Genomic DNA, 19,626 nt, shown 5'->3' with positions numbered 1-19,626 from the left:
GTCTCCTAGTATTATTGTTTGGACTCTTATATTTACTCAACTACAAGACAAGGTCCTCCCCCCCACCCCATTGGCATAGGGGAAAAAAAGCCCTTCATCTTATAATTGCAAACAAAGAAATCTCACTAAATACACTACCACTAAGCTGCTGCCAAAAACAGCATGTGCTCAGCAATGGAAGCCAACTATGAAGCTGATTCAATGCAGCCAACACTGAACATGACAATAAAACACACGGCTCATTTTGGGTAAACATGCTCATGGGAATCGGTTTTTTTGGCCCTTAAAAAAAATTAGGTGGGTGTTCCCTTCATAGGGAACCAACACCAGGTTTGAAGGTACTGCAATGGGATGGCCACAGTGAGCCCTGATACCCTCCACTGGGTGCCAAAAATGTTAAAGATCGCGATGATCAAGTTTGAGGCACAAGAAAATATAGAAGACCCATGTAAGGGACTCTGCAGCAGAGGGTGGGCATTAGGGCTGTGCAAAATTTTTATGAGTGTTTTGTTTCGCAGATGTTTTGACATGTTTCAAGCTCAAAACAGTAAAATCAAAACGAAACAAAAGGCTTTGAAACAAAATGAGGGCACTCAAAACTTTTCGAAAGTTTTGAGTTTCGAAGCAGCCCAGTGATGGGAGGCAAGGGAGAGCCAGGGCTGCGCTCCAAGCAGCTCCACCAGCCCCACGGAGCTCAGCCCAGTGGTGGGAGAGCCAGTGGTGAAGCCACTCAGAGTGTAGCCCTGGCCAGTGGCTCTCCCCCGTCTCCCGCTGCCAGGCTCAGCTCTGCAAGGCTGCGGAGCCTCCCGCCACTGGGCTGTGCTCACCAGGGCTGCACTCCGAGCAGCTCCACTACTGGCTTTCCTGCCACTGGGCTGAGCTCCACGGGGAAGGCAGAACCGCTCAGAGTGCAGTCCAGGGGTGGGAGGGGAAGGAGAGCCTGGGCTGCACTCTCAGCAGCTCCGCCAGCCCCACGGAACTCAACCTGCACTCCCAGCACTGTTGGACTCCTTCACAGGGTGCGGGACCCCAGATCTGCGCTCAGGACGACAGGAGGTTGGCACTGCTGCCTGGGGCCAGCAACAGCAGCAGTCTTCCCGATGCTGGGTGCAGTTGCACTCAGCGCTGGTCCCAGGCAGCAGCCTCCTGTCATCCTGAATGCAGATCCAGGGGCCCACACACCCAGCAGGAGTCTGGCACAACCCCATAGCCCTCCTGGGGGCTCAGGCCCCCAGATCTGCACACAGAATGACAGGAGGCTGCCTCAGCCAGCAAGTGACACAAAAGTTTTGCTTTTAGAAGTTTGAGGTGCAGCTTCCCTGAAACCCCTGCACCTCTCTCCTTAAAACTTGGCAGGGTTAATGCCCTCAAAAGGGGCTATCATTCCTGGAATTTTCATCTGAATCAGGCAAGAAATGACAGTTATAGGCATTTTCATGATTCCCCATTATAGCCTAGGGGTGAAACGTCAAAATAAGTTGAAACACTTAAATAATTTTGATGAAACAAAATGAAACACTGTCTCTTTGAAATGGCGAAACAGAATTTGAAATGAAACAGTGCTGGCACAGCCCTAGTGGACTTAGGGGTGTGAATGTAACTAAGTTGCATATGAAACATGCAGCCAACTAAGCCTGGGGTGAAGGGGTGGGAAGGAAGAAAGGAGGGGAGGAGACGTAATGCTTATACAGCAAAGAACATATACGAGACCCCGCACAACAATACAGTATTCAAGTAGAGAGATGGTTTGTAGGTACACAGAGTTACAAATAGTGTTATGTGGGATACTACTGTGGGGGAAAGGAAGGATTTAAATAGTCCTTAAGAGTCCTTTAGGTATAGCAGCGAGGGGCAGTCAGGCAGTCCCCTCTGCATCACTACCAGATGGCAGTCTGGTGGGGTTCACTTATTGGTGCTGTCCTGTGATCTGCTCCACGTAGACCAGTCCCTGGACCAGTTGATGATGTGAGACACCATGAGGCACTGCATCAGCTTAGCATAGCGGCAAGATATGCGGCAGGTGTGCAGGACACTCTTGTTGCTGGGGTCCCATGCTCCGAGCACCCTGATGATCAGTGCCTTGACTGTCATGTCATATGCTCAGCACCTCAGGATGTCTGCCAGCAGCTGGTACTTGTCTTGCTTCCCTTCACAGACTTCAGTGAAGGCTTGCTGCCGGTTCTCAAAGGAGATGGTGACATCTACCATCACCACTTGCTGTTCTCATTGGTCACAATGATATCCAAGCGCAGCTGCCTTCACAGCCTGGGATGGTGCGATTGACAGAAACAGTCCCCACTGAGGCTAGGATAGCTGTGGCCAGCCAGTCCTGAACAGCACTGTGGTGCAGCTGCCACATTCTTGCACAACATGTAGGTGAGAATCTCTGCCTTGTTGCCATAGGCACCTCTTGTCATGGTTCCCATACTGGACAGCAGTATTAAGCAGCAGGCAGTTGAAGCAGATGTGGTGAATAAAGCACCAGTCCGTAAACCACGTGAAACTGCTGCTGGGCATGAAGTGCTTGCGCTACATTTGATCTTAGCCAAAAAGGCCAAGATGCTGATGGGAACCCACCATTAGGACAGGCTAGTGCAGCCGATCTGAATAAGGCACATGATTGTACCCATTGAAAAAACAGTCTCACTCACCACTACCTCTTTTTCAAGTCAAAGTGAGCCATTACATTGTATACATTTGGGCTTCCTCTTCATTCCCACAGCTGAGCTGTGCCTCTCTTTCCTATTTTGAATGATTCCTGTTTCTTCACCAACTTTAAATGCTTCACAAACACCACCAAAGGGCACCAAATAGTTAACCCAGAATACCACTGTCGCCCCCTGTCTCAGCCTGGCACACAAGATTAGTGTGGCTGCGCCTTCCATGAGGTGAAGCTGATTCAGGTTGACCTGCACCTCATCTATATATAAATTTTGGAGTATCCCAGGATTCGTGACAAGAACACCCAGTTCCAGTCACAAGGAGAGGGTAATTAGCACATGGCTCCTTCATCACACATACTCACACACACACACTGAGCAGTACTGAGCTATGGGTTCACCATGGCTTGAAATGGTGTTGACTGGTAGGGATGAGCCCAATGAACAATGTGGTACATCACAAGCCTTTGGCTTTGGACTAATATCATGCATGGTTTGCATTATATATAATAAGTAGGTGCCAAAGTGCTGCTCAAAATTATGTTTATGAAGTACCTGTGCTAAAACATACAGTAGGTTCAATGAAATATAACAAGAATCAATTCTGGATGAGTCAAGTGCATGGGCACTACATGTAAATTGCTACAGCCATGTTTAATTTCATGGTCATCGTTTTCAAATCTGCTCCTCATTTCCATGTGCGCATGAAGAACAAGTTCTGATATTAATGGGAGTGGGAAGGGGCTGCCAGAGGAAAAAGTTGGGGTGACACAAAGGGGCTACCTGATCCCCCAAATTTCTCTTCCCTGCTGCAGCTGGTAGGGTCATCTTATAATCAGGATCATCTTCTATTAAAGTAAATATGGTACTTCTTAACTCCAAAGTATCACCATCAGTCACAAATTACCCAGATAGCTACTAGCAGCAACTTGTAATTTATTTCTTTAGGGGCCAGAACAGCATAAAATGGTTCAATGTTCAATAAGCTTCCTTCTTGAACATATCCTTCTTCAGCTGCAGCCATTGCTTATTGGCACATGTGATAATACTACTTAATGTGTCCAAGCCTCACGAATAACAAGTGGTAACATTACTGTAAGTCACTGTAGGGCCTAAACACTACAACCAGATTCCCTACAGAGCTAAACTCTGTTCATACATATAATAAAAATATAGTCTCTGTCCCCAGAATGTCATAATTCAGTAACATGAGAATGAACAACAGGCTGATTAAAAACAAAAGAAGCTATCTGTGGGTAAAGGAAGTACAAAGCATCTGTTACACAACTATGTTTAGCAGTCTCTAATTGCCTAGATCAGTAGGTTTTCAACTTTCATTTGCAGACCCCTAAAAATTATGAATGGAGATGTGAACCCCTCTGAATTGCAAGTGTGGGTATTCACATACTTTTGATTGACCATAGTTATCTTTCGTGGATACCTTAAACAGTCTGTGGACCCTCAGGGGTCCAAGGACCAGAAGTTGAAAACTGCTGAACTAGTGATTTCTATATTTAGTCACAAAGCAAAAATATACTCATGCTAGTGCCTACTAGCTCATGATAGTAGCATGTCCAGATCAAAAACAGAATTCTCCCACCCACACATCCAGTCTATTAGATTCTGGTTATATGAAAACACTGTCAAAGTCAATTTTTTAGAAGTAATTTCTCTTTTCCTATGTCCTACTGAACTACTGCTAAACTAAAACTAAAAAATACTTTGAAGAATTGTAGAAGAAAAAAAGGGGGCAACCTGAACACTATGTACTCTTAAAGGTGCCAGTTGCTGTAGTTTTGCTCTTCATGTCTTTGCCGTTTTAAAAAGGGTGCTCTGTGTGAGGCTGGGAGAGTTTCACCAAACATATTTTTGTATAGAAAGTATGTGGAGATTTGTCAGGAAACTTTCTAGTGGCTTTGGAGAAAAATGAGTTTAGATTCCACCCTGATTTCCATCATATTAGAAGACAGAGGATTCATCAGCATGGTATGAGATCTTCATGGAATGGCTTGAGAGGATCTGTGGCAACTTTTATCCAAGTCTAATTTGCATAAAATGAACTTTTCCACCCAGGAGAACTTGTACCAGCCTCCAGTTCTCCTGTGCAATATGAAGTTTCATTTTTACCTGGGAGAAATTTTCCAGTCTTTGCATTTTCCTTTGCCTGAGAAAGGGTACATGAACCTGAAAGCTTGCAAATAAAAAATGTTTTTGCAACTATCTAGTTGATCTAATAAAAGATATTGCCTCTACCACAAGATTTGTGACTATTTTTGCCTTTAGACCATCATGGCTACAACTTATATCCCTGTGTGACAACATGGAATCTACGTACAACTGTTGAATTCTGTTTGCTATTAAAGACTCTCAATCAACATCTTTATCAGACTACAAATTCCATTCTCAATACAGGTTTTCTTAAATGTCTCTGCTGCCTTTTGCCTCTATATTGGGCTAAAAGCATTAAGTGACAGGATCTCTTGCAACTAGCCCAGGGTTAAAAAAATCAGGTTTGTTAAATTGAGGACTGACCACTCCAAAAGAACACGACTGGACAAGATGGCTATTGCCTAAGGTGAGCTGCTTTTTTCAAGTCTGAATTCTGGCATGAGTCTAGGAGGAAATGCAATGGATCACCTGATGAGGGGAATGAACTCTAATTATCTGACAGGACTGACCAGGATGTCACTGGACTTATGGGAATAGAGATTATAAAATGAAGAATCTCTGCAGCTATTTTAGAGGAAGATTGGGCAGGGGAACTGAAGGGAAGCAACTGGAAAGCTAACAGACATACAAATAGAGCTTTTTAGAACACGTTACATAGACGTATGTATTTCCTTCTGTTATGATGTGTCCCTTAGAGTGTCTACAAAGTTCTTCCAAAATGTATGCATAAGCAACTATGGGTAGGAGAAAAAAGGGCTAAGGTATCATCACTGGTTTTGGGGATTTGAAGCAGCTGGATTGTGAGGTCAGATTTCCACGAAGAGGTCAGATGAGAAGCCCATACCCAGGAACTGTGCCAGACAGGCCCAGGAAAGAGCTAGTGTTGCAGCTCTTGAAAGCACAATAGCCCAGTGGGGTAGGAACAAAGACAACAGTCTGGTTATGGCATCAGGACTGAATAATAATCAGTGCTGAGGTTTCTTCCGGCCAGAAGTCCACTAAGAAGGGAGACATGTTAGAATAACAGAATAAGAAATCAGAATAAGAAACAAGAAGCAATGTGGGCTTTTAGAACCTATCCTTTTGCTTAATGTTTTGCTCATAAGAAGTAAATAGAATTATTATGATGAAAGCAGAATAATAAAGTCAGATTTACTTAGACTACACAATTTTATTATTCATTGTTCATGCAATAGGAAAAAGGTATCTAATATACTCAATTTTTCATAAATAAATCAAGATAAGCAAGTCTGAAAAAGCCACATACGTTAAATTTAAAAAGTTTATTGTTACTTTGTATTTTTCCAGTCTTTTACAGAGCCTTAAATATTTTCCATACAAGACTAATAATCAGGAACTATTTATGAAGAGCTAGCTACTGCTATCTTTATTTTTAATATGCAACTTGGTAAATCTGCTTTGATTGCACCTTACCTGCTGATCTTCTGTCCATTTTATATCAGATATGAGAAAACAAATATTTTCACCTTAGCCAGAGGAAACAGGATTGAAAGCACTTCATAAATCTAATGTTTTTATTTCTTTCATTTACAAACAACAGGTTCCCAGACAAATTGTCTTATAAATATTATGAGTTAAGAAGCTGGAATTCAATGAATCCAGGAGAATGGGAAGAAATGAGCTAAGTAACTTTTAGGTAATATACAGGCAGCCCTTGGACTTGCAACACAATTGGTTCCTGAAAACCGTGCCTTAAGTTGAAACATTGTAACTCAGAACCAATTTTCTCAGAAGAAACAACGTTATAAAATGAGGGATTGGTTCCTGAACCAAGGCCCGATATCCTATGGTCACCAAAAACACCCCAGAATTGTGTACTAGATCAATTATAGATGAGTAATATAGCTACATTAATATGTCTTTTTGTCTCAGACCAACACAGCTACCAAGTACACCCCTGAAACATGGAAGATGCCAAATTTTAGCTAATTTTGGTATTTTAAACAGAACGAGGAAGGTTTTTTTGCCTCCCTGCCTGCCATCTGACACCTCCACAGAAGGAATTCTACCTGATCAACACATCAAAGAGCTACTCAACACAGCTCACAAAGACACTCTCATGGACCCAGAGGGACAGACTTCCATCTTCAGCTCCCTCTGTGCAAAAATGAAGTTTATTTTCTACCTATGGGGACATTTTACCATCTTGTGCCATCTACACTTTTCCCAGACCCTGATGAAGGGACTTTGATCCTGACAGCTTGCAGAAAAGGACAATTTTCTTGCCATTTTCCAGTTGGTCTAATAAAAGGTATCATTTTGGAACCAAGAGTTCTGGTTTTTTGTATAGCTACATTAACATATTCATATTGTAAATAGCAACCATACTGATTTGGAAGCACTTCTTTGAGGTGACTTTGCTGGACTTTTTTGAAAAGCTCTTTGTTGGACTTTTTCAAGGGTTCTTGGCTGGAGTCTTCTCAGGAGTCTTGGCTGCAGGTTTTCCTGGAGTCTTGCCTGCTTTCTTAAAGAAAATGTCCAAGGACATTGGACAGATGTTCTCCAGAGAGATGAGCGACACAGCGAACTTTTTCACTGGAGTGGCATTGCATTGGATCAAGCGTTGTAAAGTCGAAACTGACGTCATAAAAGTTGAAACAGGGTGTCAATTTATAAACATCGTAAGCGGGAAAGGTTGTAACTTGAAACATTGTAAGCCGAGGACTGTATGTCAAATTCCATTTGTTTAAAGGAGTGTACTGTAAAACACAAGTCGCTTTCTAAACCACATTAGTAGCTTTACTTAAAAGTAGCTGTCATAAAAAATAAATGCATTTAACAATGCTCAGGCAGGGGCAGATCCAGAGGGGGTGCAGTGGCACGACTGCATCCTCCTTTTGGACCTGCACCACAGGGGCCTCCAGGGACTTTTTGAACTCCATAAAACATGTAAAAATAGTCCTTCTCTTCCCCTTCCTGCTCAAAGACAGGCCCCTCCCTACCCCTTCCCTGCCTAACTTTCCCAGCTAACCCGGGGGGAGGGGGGAAGCACCAGAGCCCACTGAGCAGAGGCTGGGCTCATACAGGGACAGGAACAATGGCAGCAAGGATGGACAATGGTTCCCCTTCCCAGGCCTGCTCCAAGCAAGGAGGGGGGAACTACTCTCCTACCACTCCATTGCCACTTTCCCCTCCCCAGCTGAGACCAGCCCCCGCTCAGCCTGACAGGCTCTGGAGATTCCCCACCTGAACAGTGAAAAAAGCAGCAGGCAGGGGAGTTTGGGGGGCGGGGGCAGAAGCTGCCTGTAAGCAGGAAAGGCAAGGGAGGGGGGGATATTCACTTGCTTTCGGGACTTTAAAAGTCTGCCTGCACTAGTGCGGGCAGAAGAGCCTGGGAGCAGAAGATAAAGCCATCCCTACAGTGTGGCTTGTTGCTCTCAAACCCCACTTTGGGAAATCATGGATCTGCCCCTGTGCTGAGGCATCTAGGATTCTGGAAGGAAAGGAAGAGGAGGGGAAGGATTAGGATTGGGCCCTTAGCTTTTGGCTTCCAGTGCAGGCAGGATCCAGCAGCTGCCCACCTGACTCAAGAAGCAGCCCAGCTCCAGCAGGATCAGGTTCTCAGCTGACTCAGCAGGTATAGCTGGCTGCTTGCCCAGTGATCTTAAGATGTAGAAAGTGATGCCTCTGTGCATACTGGCATATTCCCTTCCCAAATTACTAAGCAGCAGAGAAAGAAGTTGTGCCTGGATTTCCCCAATAAGTATTTCTTATCGCTCAAGGTGGAGACAGCAGTTGTCTGGGTATCTCAGCTATGTGCAGAACACTGCCCGGAGCAGAGGCAGGTGCTTCCTGAAATTTGAACTCTGTAAGTTCCCTTTCCCATGCAGCTGCAGGCTCTTTACACTAGAGAAAAGCTCTGGAGAGAAACAGAAGGAAGTATCAGGCAGGCAATCCCAAGGGGAACAGGTGGAGAAGGCAGAAGACACATGCCTCTCATGTGAGCTGCCTGTTGCTAAACAGAAGCAGAGAGGGAGTCTCCAGCTGCCACAGTTCATAGGCTGCAAAACGATGCTGAATGAGCAAACAGAACCAAAGCTGCTGAAGCTTCAGGGAATGCAAGGCACAGGATACAACCAGCACAGCTGGTGATGTTAGGTACCAGTACAGGTCTGCTCCACACAGACAACTCCTTCCTGCCGAGCATAACCCCACCCACCCTATGCAACCCCCTTAGCCTTGGCTCTACCACTGTGCACAGCACTCAGCCCTCTCGCATACCTTGAGCCTGCACACTCATCTCTGCATATGTCCCTCCTAACAGCCTGGCTCAGAAAGAAGGGTCGAAAACCCAGGTCTAGGATCAGGCCCTTACCTCTCACGGATGGAAAGAATGGAGGAGGAATTGAACAGGGGTGCCAATTATCACAACATATGGTAAGTTACAGCTCTTCCTTATTCCTGGTATTTAATTCTTAATGTTAATACTTAACATTAGAATAGGATGATAGTATTTCTGTTTCATATTTTAACTATTCTTAATTGAAACAGTCAATGTGGTTTACAGAGCAGAATCACAGTTAAAGGTATCCAATTCTTTTTATTCTTTATTGCTGCCACTTATCCTATTAAAGCTTTATGGTTCCTTTCAATTAAACCAAGGGGTTATAATCTTTCTGTGCTTTTTCTGGTTTTAAGAAACTATTTCTGTGAGTTATGGTATTAAAGTGACCAACATTTTTCAGGCAGAGTTTGATTATACTGAGCCAAAGCAGCTATTTATAATCTCCATAAAATATAAACTGTATACTTTTTCAAAAATTTTGCATTCATTAAATTTCATTGTTTCATCTAAAATTTTTACTGTTTCTTCATTTAACTTGGGAACAATTTACATTTTTAAGAAAACTTAAAAGGAAATCTTGCAACATACTAAAACATAACTCACTTCCAGAATATTACTCCAAGGCAAGGTTTTAAGAATCTAAACAAGAATCACAATAAAGTGCACTTAAAATGTACTCACAATGCTACATGGATAGCAAAAAAAAAAATTACCAACAGCTTAGACTGTACAGTGCGAAATAGCCAAATATGCAAGAAGTCCAGATTCTCTGCACTGAGTGCAAAATCTAGTACTGTACATTTACTTCTATGGAGGAATTACTCCATGGGAACAAACAGATGGGAAAAGTTAAAAAGTTTTCTGTGTTGAAAGTAAAATTGAGTTCACAAACTTATGTGTTTCATTCACTTGAGAGGATACATAGCTAAAAATGGTCAGAAAACAGAGAGAAAAGTAAAATGTCTGATTTGAAGAAGAGTTATACAGGATACGTAAAAGCTGAAAGGTGGTATGAAATCAATTCTTACATAGACCACTATAGCTATGACTGCACTACAATGAAAGTGTTCTGTTATAGCAGGAAAACAAGTCTACATTAGTTATCCTGCTATAAAATCTTATGTGAGAAAGTATCTGTAACTTTAGTATGAGATAGTTTGTAGAAGTCTATCACATAGAGTGTTGGCATTTTCCATTTACCTTGCTGCAAAAACGCACCACCTTGTTTGCAGCAGAATTTTACAAGGAGGAAGAGTTTAACCGGTATCTTTTATTGAACTAACTGTATAGCTGGGAAAGATGTTAGACAAAATTAAAGTGTCCTTCTTCAGGTCATTTTACAGGAATAGATATCTAAAGCAATTTATTTTACGTCATTGTAAAAATTCATCCTTTTCTGGCAGGGAAAACTAAAGCTAACAGTATTCAACACAATTTTTTATCTGTAGTAAGATAAATCAAGTGTTCAAATACACTTCTAAACACATGAAATAAAAAACATAGGTTTATTTCCGATGAAAAAGAAGAATATACTTAGGAAAAAGTATGGACAGCTCTGTTTCTTTATGATTTTACAGGGTTTTCAAGAGTGAAAAAGTTGTAAACTTCAGTTTCATTCTGACTTATTCCATAGTCTAAAGTTTTATGTAGGAAGTTCAGTTACCTAGTTCTACAAACTTGTTTCTGTTTTACTGAATGATATAAGCATTATGCTGATCATTACTTTAAAATATAATATCTACTGTATTTACTTGAATATATGATGACCCTGATTATAAGTCGACCCCCCAATAATTGGACACTATATATGGGAAATTTATAAACTTGTTATGGTTTCCCGGATGTAGAACCTAATTCTTGGTGGTTTGAAATTGTCCCCCTTCCATTGCTACAGCAGGGAAAATAAATATGGGGGGGTCAGATAGCCCCTCTGCCTCCCTCCACCCAATTGCTTCCCCCTGAAGCCCCTTATCTTCCTCTCGTCTCCCCAAGCACATGGAAGTGAGGAGCTAATTTGAAAAAAAATGACCTTGAAATAAACATGGTTATAGCAATTTGCATATAGTACCCATAGGCTTAGGTCATCCAGATTGAATGCATTTGAACTATTTTGCAACTCCTGCAAGTTTTAGCACAGGTACTCCCATAAACACATTTTTAAGCAGCACTTTTGAACTTACTTGTATGTAGTACAAAACTACACTTGATATCAGTTCAAAGCCAAAAAGCTCACGATTAACCACATACTTCATTGGCCTGGGCCCCACCAGAGTCAACAGCATTTCAAGCCATGGTCACGTCACAGCTCAGTGCATGCAACACTGTTCAGTGTGTGTGCAATGTTGTGTGCAGCACTGCTCAGTATATATCCAGATACTCCCCACAAAGGATCCATGTGCTGATTAGCCCCCAAAGCACAACTGGGTGTTCTTGTCATGAGTCCCGGGATCCTCTAAAAATTTATATGCAGATGAGGCACAGAGCAACCAGAGCCATCTTCACCCCATGAAGGATAGGGCCACACTAGTCATATGTTACGGACTGAGAAAGCAGGCAACAGAGGAGTTTGGGATGAACTGTTTGGGACCTCCTTTGGTTCACAGATGTAGGGTCAGAGGGGACCTGAGCAGATCATCAAGTCCGACGCCTGGGCAGGAATGAATACTAGGCTCATATGACCCCAGGTAAGTTTAAGCTCATATGACCCCAGCTAGGTAGTTATCAAACCTCCTTTTAAAAACCCCTAAGGTAGGACTCCAGCACCACTTCCCTTGGAGGCTGGTTCCAGATCCTGGCCACTCTGACTGTCAAGTGGTGCCTCCTGATGCCCAGCCTGAACCCGCCCTCAATCAACCTGTGGCTGTTATTTCTCATTACTCCGGGAGGCGCTTGAGGCAACAGGGTCTCACCCATTCCTCTCTGGTCCTCCCAGTAAGTTTATAGACGGCTGCTAGATCCTCTCTCAGCCTTCTCTTGTGGAGGCTGAACAGGTTCAGGTCCCGTAGCCTCTCCTCATAGGGCCTGCCCTGCTGCCCCCCATCATGTGAGTGGCCCTCCTCTGCACCCACTCGATGCTGTCCACATCCCTCCTGAAGTGCAGCACCCAGAACTGGATGCAGTACTCCAACTGTGGCCTGACCAGTGTTGCATAGAGGGGGAGGATCACCTCCTTGGACCTGCTCATGATCCATCTGTCGATGCATGACAAGGTGTGGTTAGCCTTGCTGACCATATCCTCACATTGGCAGCCCATGTTCATTTTAGAATCAATAATGACTCCAAGATCTCTTTCTGCCACAGTGCTTTTGAAAAGGGAGTTTCCCAGCCTATAGGTATGCTGCTGGTTCTTTCCGCCCTAGTGCAGCACCCTGCACTTGTCAGTGTTGAATCCCATCCTATTCACATTTGCCCACCCCTGTAACCTTGTCCAGGTCCATTTGTATCCTGTCCCTCCCTTCTAGCATGCCCACCTCGCCCCAAATCTTGGTGTCGTCAGCGTATTTGAACAGGGTGCTTTTCACCCCCTCGTCCAAGTTGCTAATAAAAAAATTGAATGGTATGGGCCCAAGGACTGAGCCCTGGGGAACTCCACTGTCCACCTCCCTCCAGGTCAAATATGACCCATCTACCACCTGCAGAGCTCTCTGGGTGTGGCCCCCTAGCCAATTTGCGACCCATCTGACCGTGTAGGCAGCAATGCCACAGTCAGCTAGCTTTTTAATTAGAATGGGCTGAGAGTATCAAAGGCCTTCCTGAGGTCCAGAAAGACTACATTCACTGCAATACCTGCATCTAAGGATTTTGTAACCTGATCGCAGAAGGCTATTAAGTTGCTCTGACAGGACCTGCCTTTAATGAACCCATGCTGGTTGCCCTTGAGCATCCTCCCTTCTGCTGGTCCTGCACAGATGTGCGCCTGGATAATTCTGTCAAAAAGCTTCCCCAGGACCAAAGTAAGACTAATGGGCCTATAGTTGCCTGGGCCCTCCCGCCTCCCTTTTTTGAAAATGGGAACTACGCTGGCCTTCTTCCAGTCTTCTGGCACCTGGCCAGAGCACCACAAGTGCTCGTAAAGCTGTGCCAGGGCCCCGCAATGACCCCCACCAATCCCCTCAGCACCCAAGGGATTTGAACATGTCCAGCCCCTCCAAAAGATCCCTAACTCAGTCTTTCCTGACCCTAGGCCTAGCAGAGTCGCTCCTGAGTCCATCCTGAATCCCAGTGGGGGAGATGGAGAAAAATGGAGGCAAAGAATTTGTTAAAAAGGTCTGCTTTTTCATCTGGTCCAACCACCAGATCGCCAAGCGTGTTCTGCAGGGGCCCCACATTGCCTGGTGCATTCTTTCTACTACCTATGTATTTAAAAAAGGACTTTTTTTGTTGTCCTTGATCCTTGCTGCTAGCCTAGTTCCATCTCCGCCTTAGCCTTCCTAACAGCCTCCCTACAGACTCGCACTATGGAGGTATAATCCTCTTTGATGATAACTCCCCACTTCCACTGGATGTACACCTCCTTTTTGGCTTTCAGATGTCCCTGAGTGCCTTTGGTGAGCCAAGGGGGCTTTTGAGCACTCTTGACCCCTTTGACTCGCATTGGGACTGTCATCTAGTTCCCTTACTCTTTGGGACTGCAATGCCTTTCCTATCAATCTCCTCAACTTGTTGAAGTCGGCCCTCCTGAAGTCAAGGACTACTGCCTTGCTGCAGGCCCCTGACACCCTGAGCTGGATGGTGAATTCCATTAGGTGATGATTGCTATTACTCAGGTGGTCGAGAACCTGGAGTCCCCTCACCAGTCATCGCATGTGGCCAGGGCCAGGTCCAGCAGGGCATTCCTCCTAGTGGGACTGTTCATCTCCTAGGTTAGGTGGAGGTTTTGCACTCAGCAAGGAACATACATGAGCGGTCAGACCTGGGTGACTGCTCTGCCCAGCAAATGTCTGGGTAGTTTAGATCACCCATGACGACCACATCCCTTGACATAAATGCCTGCACAAGCTGACCGGAGAATTCCCAATCCAGCTCTTCCCCCTGGTTGGGTGGTCTGTAGCGGACCCCCCACTGTTAAGTCCCTTTCCCCGTGACCCCCTTGTATTCTGACCCAGAGCACTGCAGCCTTCCCCACCTCTGACCCCTGGTGATGTTTGCCAAGCATTTAAGGGTGGCAAAGAAACAGGAAACATTGGAAATGGGAAAGATACATGCAGCTCAGCTGTGGGAGTGAAGAGGAAGAAATTGGACTCTATGCAGTGTAGTGGTTCACAATAACTTGAAAAAGAGTCAGCAGTAAAGGGGACTACATTCAGTGCTCACTACTCTAGCTTACTCAAATGGGCTGTACTATCCTTGTGATAGGTTCCCGTAAGAATGTTTGCCCAGTATAAGTATGTACTACATACTCACGTTCAGTGCTGGTTGTATTTAATCAACTTCACAGTTTGTTTCCATTACTGATCACATGCTGCTTTTAGCAGCAGTTCAAAGATAGACAATGTATTTAATGTGGTTTCCTTGTACCTGAATGTAAGACGAGGGGCGTTTCCCCTCTATGCTGACTGGGGGAAAATCTAATCTTGTATTTCAGTAAATATAGTACTTATTTGTAAATTATATTTTATTACCCTGAAGTGCTGTTCTCACCCGACAGGAAAGTAAACAGCAATGTTTACATATCTTAAATTGGTCAAAAGGTTTTTAGGGTGTTTTTACTGTTTTCAAATCAGACAGAGAGTAAACCTGCATTTTCCCCATACCAGGTTAGTGCCACAGTGCCCAACTATGGAGCCAGGTTCACTCTCAAAGGTTTAAGGAAAACTTAATTATGTATATTAATGGTAATTAACCAGGTTATGCCTTGTGGTTCTTTTAAGGCGTGCCATGGGGTGCTACAAAATATTCACATTTTTTGGTGTGCAAACATGAATCACAGGATAAACCCAGAGATTCCAATTAAGAATCCACAGTCTGACCTACTGTGATCTTTGAGTCCCTTGCAACAGAAGAATTACTCTAGTATTTCTCTGTAGTCAAAAAACAAGCGAAAACTAAGAGCAGATATTTTCCAACGGGTGCTTCGAGTTTAAACAAGTTGAAAACCACTGATGTATACCAAGTAGAATAATTCCACCAGGCCAGGAGAGAGAAAAATCCCAGTGATTAAGGCACTCTCCTGGTACAAGACCCAAGTTCCCGGTGGTTAAGGCACTCCCCTTGGTAAAAGACCCAAGTTCGACACAAATTCAATTCCTTGCTCTAGAACAGGCAATGTAGGAATTCACTCTTTTCCCCTCTCTCATTACAGACCCTTAGGGCAGTGATCAGCACTGTTTTCTGACAGTGAACTAGAATGACTGAGTTCAAATCAGAGGGGGTTGAATGGAAGGACTCAGGACTTCTCCCCACTGTTGCAGCAGCACAGTATGGTGCAGCACAGGAGAATGAAGCCCTACCCTGCTCAACTCCACCAAAGCCTCCCAGCTCCATGAACCAAATCCAGTGGGGGCTGTGACCCTGTCTTACTTTGGACAGCAGTGGAAGGGGTAAAGAAAGGAATGTATTAGCAAATTGTAATGTTGTCCTCAAAAACAACAACCATAGTTTCTAAAGCTTATATACACATTAGTTTTAATCAGATTTTAAGATGTATCAGTAAATGTATAACATACATAATGGTCTACAGGGCTATAATTTAATTCCAATCTCAGGACAGAGCACCAATTTCATGGACTCTTAAAAGGCAATGCAAGGAGTAGAAATATAACTGCATTAAAAGCAATTCAATTCTTCAAAGTGCTGACATGGGTGGTGGCAATTATTCAGAAAAGAGTAATAAGAGTGGCTATGATACAGTGAAACTACACCATACAATCGGTGTGCTGAAAGGTAGAAAATTCAAAGAATATCTTAAAAAAAAAAAAGAATCACTGCATCTAATAGCAAAGAAACATTTTACAAAATTAAATTAAAATGAAAACTTATTTGCCACTTCGTTATGTGAAGAAGCAATGCAACAGGGAGACAACTGTTGTTCAGCAAGCCTAAAAGTTTGCACCAGTATTTTAAGTTCAATTTGTCTTGGAATTTTTTATTAAATCAATTAGTATGATATTTAATAAGCACCAATCTCACTTTTTGCAGTGAAAAATATCTTGAAATGCTGTATAATAGTCCAGTGTTTCATGAATTTAAAAACTAAGCAATCTTGTTTTGTCATAAACTGTCAGCTGCCTGGACTCCCCATTAAGAAGTACAGTGATGGTAAAATGGTACAGCTCTTTATTACATACAGGAACAGTAGATGATACCTAAACAGAAAGATATTTCTAGATACAGCTGAAAGATATCATTGTTATTTTGTGTTTAATAACATTTATGAATGTTAATAGCCATGATCAGTAAGGCTTTCCTTCAAAGGTATTACACAAGGACTTCTGTAAGAAGCTAAAACCACAAAAAAGTCCTGAAGTATATAGAGTTTGGTAAAGTATACATAGAGAAATATTCGGGGTAAAAAAAGGTAACATTGAAAGCAATAACATGTACTTAAGATACTTGCAATACCTTCATATTAGATGCCTCAGTTTCCAGTTTTGTAAGATGATTTGAATTGTCCTCTAATTCCTGTCGAAGGTTTGAGTTTTCCATCTTTAGCGCCTCAACTTGCTTTAACAACTGATCATATGAAGCTGCAGCCATCCTGGGCTAGCCTTGGACCTAGAAATGTAGAACTTTTTTAGTTCAACCATTTTATGGGAAACAACCCTAAAGTTTGAGACCTGTTCAACACTTAATTTTCATCATTTTAATAAAAGTGTTTTAAAGTACTATAGTCAGTAAGGCAAGCTCAAGACACACCTAAAGACTGTTAGCAATTTTTTTACTCAGTAAAATTAAACACATATCAAAGAAACAAACTGATTTTGGCTTCTGATATAGCTAGGAAGTGTAAGATGACACTATTTTTATTCAGATAAATAATGAAGCATTCACTGACACAGGAGATGTGGAAGAAAGGTAAGAAAACACAAACAGGAGACAGACAAAAAGGAAGAACTTAAAATACTGGTTTTGTGAGGACAATGTTAAAAAGTAATGGAAACAGAAGTAAAAACACTCTAGGTCTTTGGAAAATTAAGAACATTACCAGGGAAAACCATATCTTATACCAGGGCTGTCCAACTGGTGGCTCTTGAGATGCATGCAGCCTGCAAGCCCTTGCAGCTGTCTCTCCCTTTGCCATACAGTGGTGGAGGGGCCACATGCCACTGGTGCTGCTCGGGGGACAGGGGGGGCTACACACACTGCTGCAGTCCACACTAGGGGGAGGGGTTTCCAGTACCATATGTGATTCTACTCATGCCCAAGCAGGACAGTCTTGCTTTATACAACTGGAGAGTTTAAAAGATGTAGTTACTTAGTATTTACACTATGCTCATCACTATGGTATTTAGGCACCTATACTACACACAAGAGGAAAGATGTCACCCAAGGTGGTAGGAAAGACACTCTGGATAATAGTCTTTAAGTACAAGAAAAGAAAAAAAGTTTGTATTTCAATCTCTAGTCTTAAAAAAACCCCAAAAAACCCAACAACCACTTGTCAGCTGTACCTGACAGATGCTAACTAGACTACCTACAAATCCTACAAAGCCAATGGATGATGCAGATGTTCAGCATCCCTCAGTGTCAGACTTAGATATGAACGGGTCAAAGGAGAACAGCAATACATCTAGCATTTAGGCACCTAAATATACCAACAGTATCAAAAAAACAGTAAACCCATGCAAAGGTCTTACAATTGTAACAAATTTAATGAAGATAAAAATAAAGATCTGTGATATATTTACAAAAAGACATGTGACAAGACTACATGGCAGGAGTTACTACTTTTAACTAACTTCTTAAAATCAAAATATTATTTACTCTACTTCTCTCATTTTTCTGCAAGAAAAGAATTTAACAAATGATGGATCAATTGCATTACTCTCACTTTTGTTGATAAAGTACTTTTGATTAAGTATTACCAATTAAAAATACAATTTTTAGTAATCTTTATTTTTGGGAAAGTAATGATATCTGACACAGACCAATAAAAAAAAGTGGTTCCAGCTCAGCACAGCTTTTAATCCATTATGAAACAGCAGAAAAGTGCATTTTTATTCATCTAAAATTGCATGCAGGCATGCATGCATGCATGCAATAGTCAAAATTACTACATGGAAGAGCTGTGTCCCTAAGATTCAGCAGTATTAAATATTTTAAGTAGGTTAAGCAACTTTGAAATACTGCATGGTGGGAGTTATTAACTTCTCATTCATCTGTCATTCAGTACGGAGACTACCGACTCAAGCCCTTCATACGCGCACATGCCACCTTGCCCTTATAGCAACTTAGCTATCAAAGAATGGCATTAGATATTTTACCTACAACTTAAGAGAAAAGAATATCAAAAGTTTGCAAGATTATATCACGTGCTTCTAGTTATGAAGCAATTATTTTGGGAATTACCACAGATATAACATTTCATGTTTGGAGCTGTGTTCCAATATTTTTCTGCAATACACTGCCAGTTTTTCAGTACTTTCTGAAATATTATATATCATATGTCTGCAATTTTTGTATACCCTTTCACTGAACTTTTGATCTTTTTTGTGACAAAGTAAACTACTTCCTTGTATTTGGTCTGTTTTTATGGGTAAATTAAAACAAATTATATCAGATTATAAAACATTACCTAAAAAGATAAATTATAGCTGTTAAATTTAACCTCTTGAAATTCGGCTTTATCTATCACAGTTTAAACTAAATAAAAATATAAAACCAATACTGACAATTAGAGAGGAATAGGAATAAAACTACAAAACTGCCATTTGATAAGACTTCTTTACCTCCTTGCTTCATTTTTTGAGAAGTCAATTTTAAGTCCCAATTTTCTTATCTCATGTAAAATGGGTTAACAAGATGGCATACCATTAGTGATTTGAATTAAGTGAATGAATGCAAATGAGACCAGGAATAATAAAAGTCTCAAATATTATTTTTTTGTTCATAATATGGTAACATTATGAAGCCTGAAGCTCCCTTTCAGAGATAAATTAATACAGTATGAATCACTAATTCTTTTTAACAGATTTTGGTTTTATATTTATAGTCAATTCCAGCCTTAAGATGGACAGCTGTCAAAGGGGCTGATCATGAATAACATTTATATAAAGCTGTACACACATGCTCCTGCCTATGAGCTCCGTTTCACACACATATTTATTTTGGAACTCTTTGCTTATTTATCCAAGATAAGAAACAGTAGCGGCCAGTTTTATATCTCCTACACATTACACAGAACAATCCTGCACTCCTCCAAAGCAGGGCTGGAAAGAGGTTTCCAGCTCTAATCTTTGTATACAGATATATTCTGATAAACTTCAAAGACTTGCAATATCAATATTATTTCAGTGTTCATTTCAGGTTACAGAATTACCCTGCACTCATCTG

General features: G+C 42.1%; 1 protein-coding gene across 2 annotated transcripts in view; it reads right to left on the bottom strand.

The window, feature by feature from the left end:
• Positions 1-19,626, bottom strand: part of APC (APC regulator of Wnt signaling pathway) — a 174,653-nt gene that overhangs the window by 102,205 nt on the left and 52,822 nt on the right. For both annotated transcript variants that reach the window (XM_090038378.1, XM_090038379.1), the window contains exon 2: positions 16,696-16,848. In XM_090038378.1, coding sequence (XP_089894504.1) covers positions 16,696-16,830 — 135 coding nt within the window. In that variant the 5' untranslated portion in view covers positions 16,831-16,848. The remainder of the gene's footprint in view (positions 1-16,695; positions 16,849-19,626) is intronic.

The sequence above is a fragment of the Crocodylus siamensis genome, chromosome 3 (genome assembly GCF_052110815.1).
Source record: "Crocodylus siamensis isolate JL-2025a chromosome 3, ASM5211081v1, whole genome shotgun sequence".
Lineage (NCBI taxonomy): Eukaryota > Metazoa > Chordata > Crocodylia > Crocodylidae > Crocodylus > Crocodylus siamensis.
The sequence above is the reverse complement of the archived record's forward strand: the minus strand, read 5'-3'. Positions and strand labels throughout refer to the sequence as shown.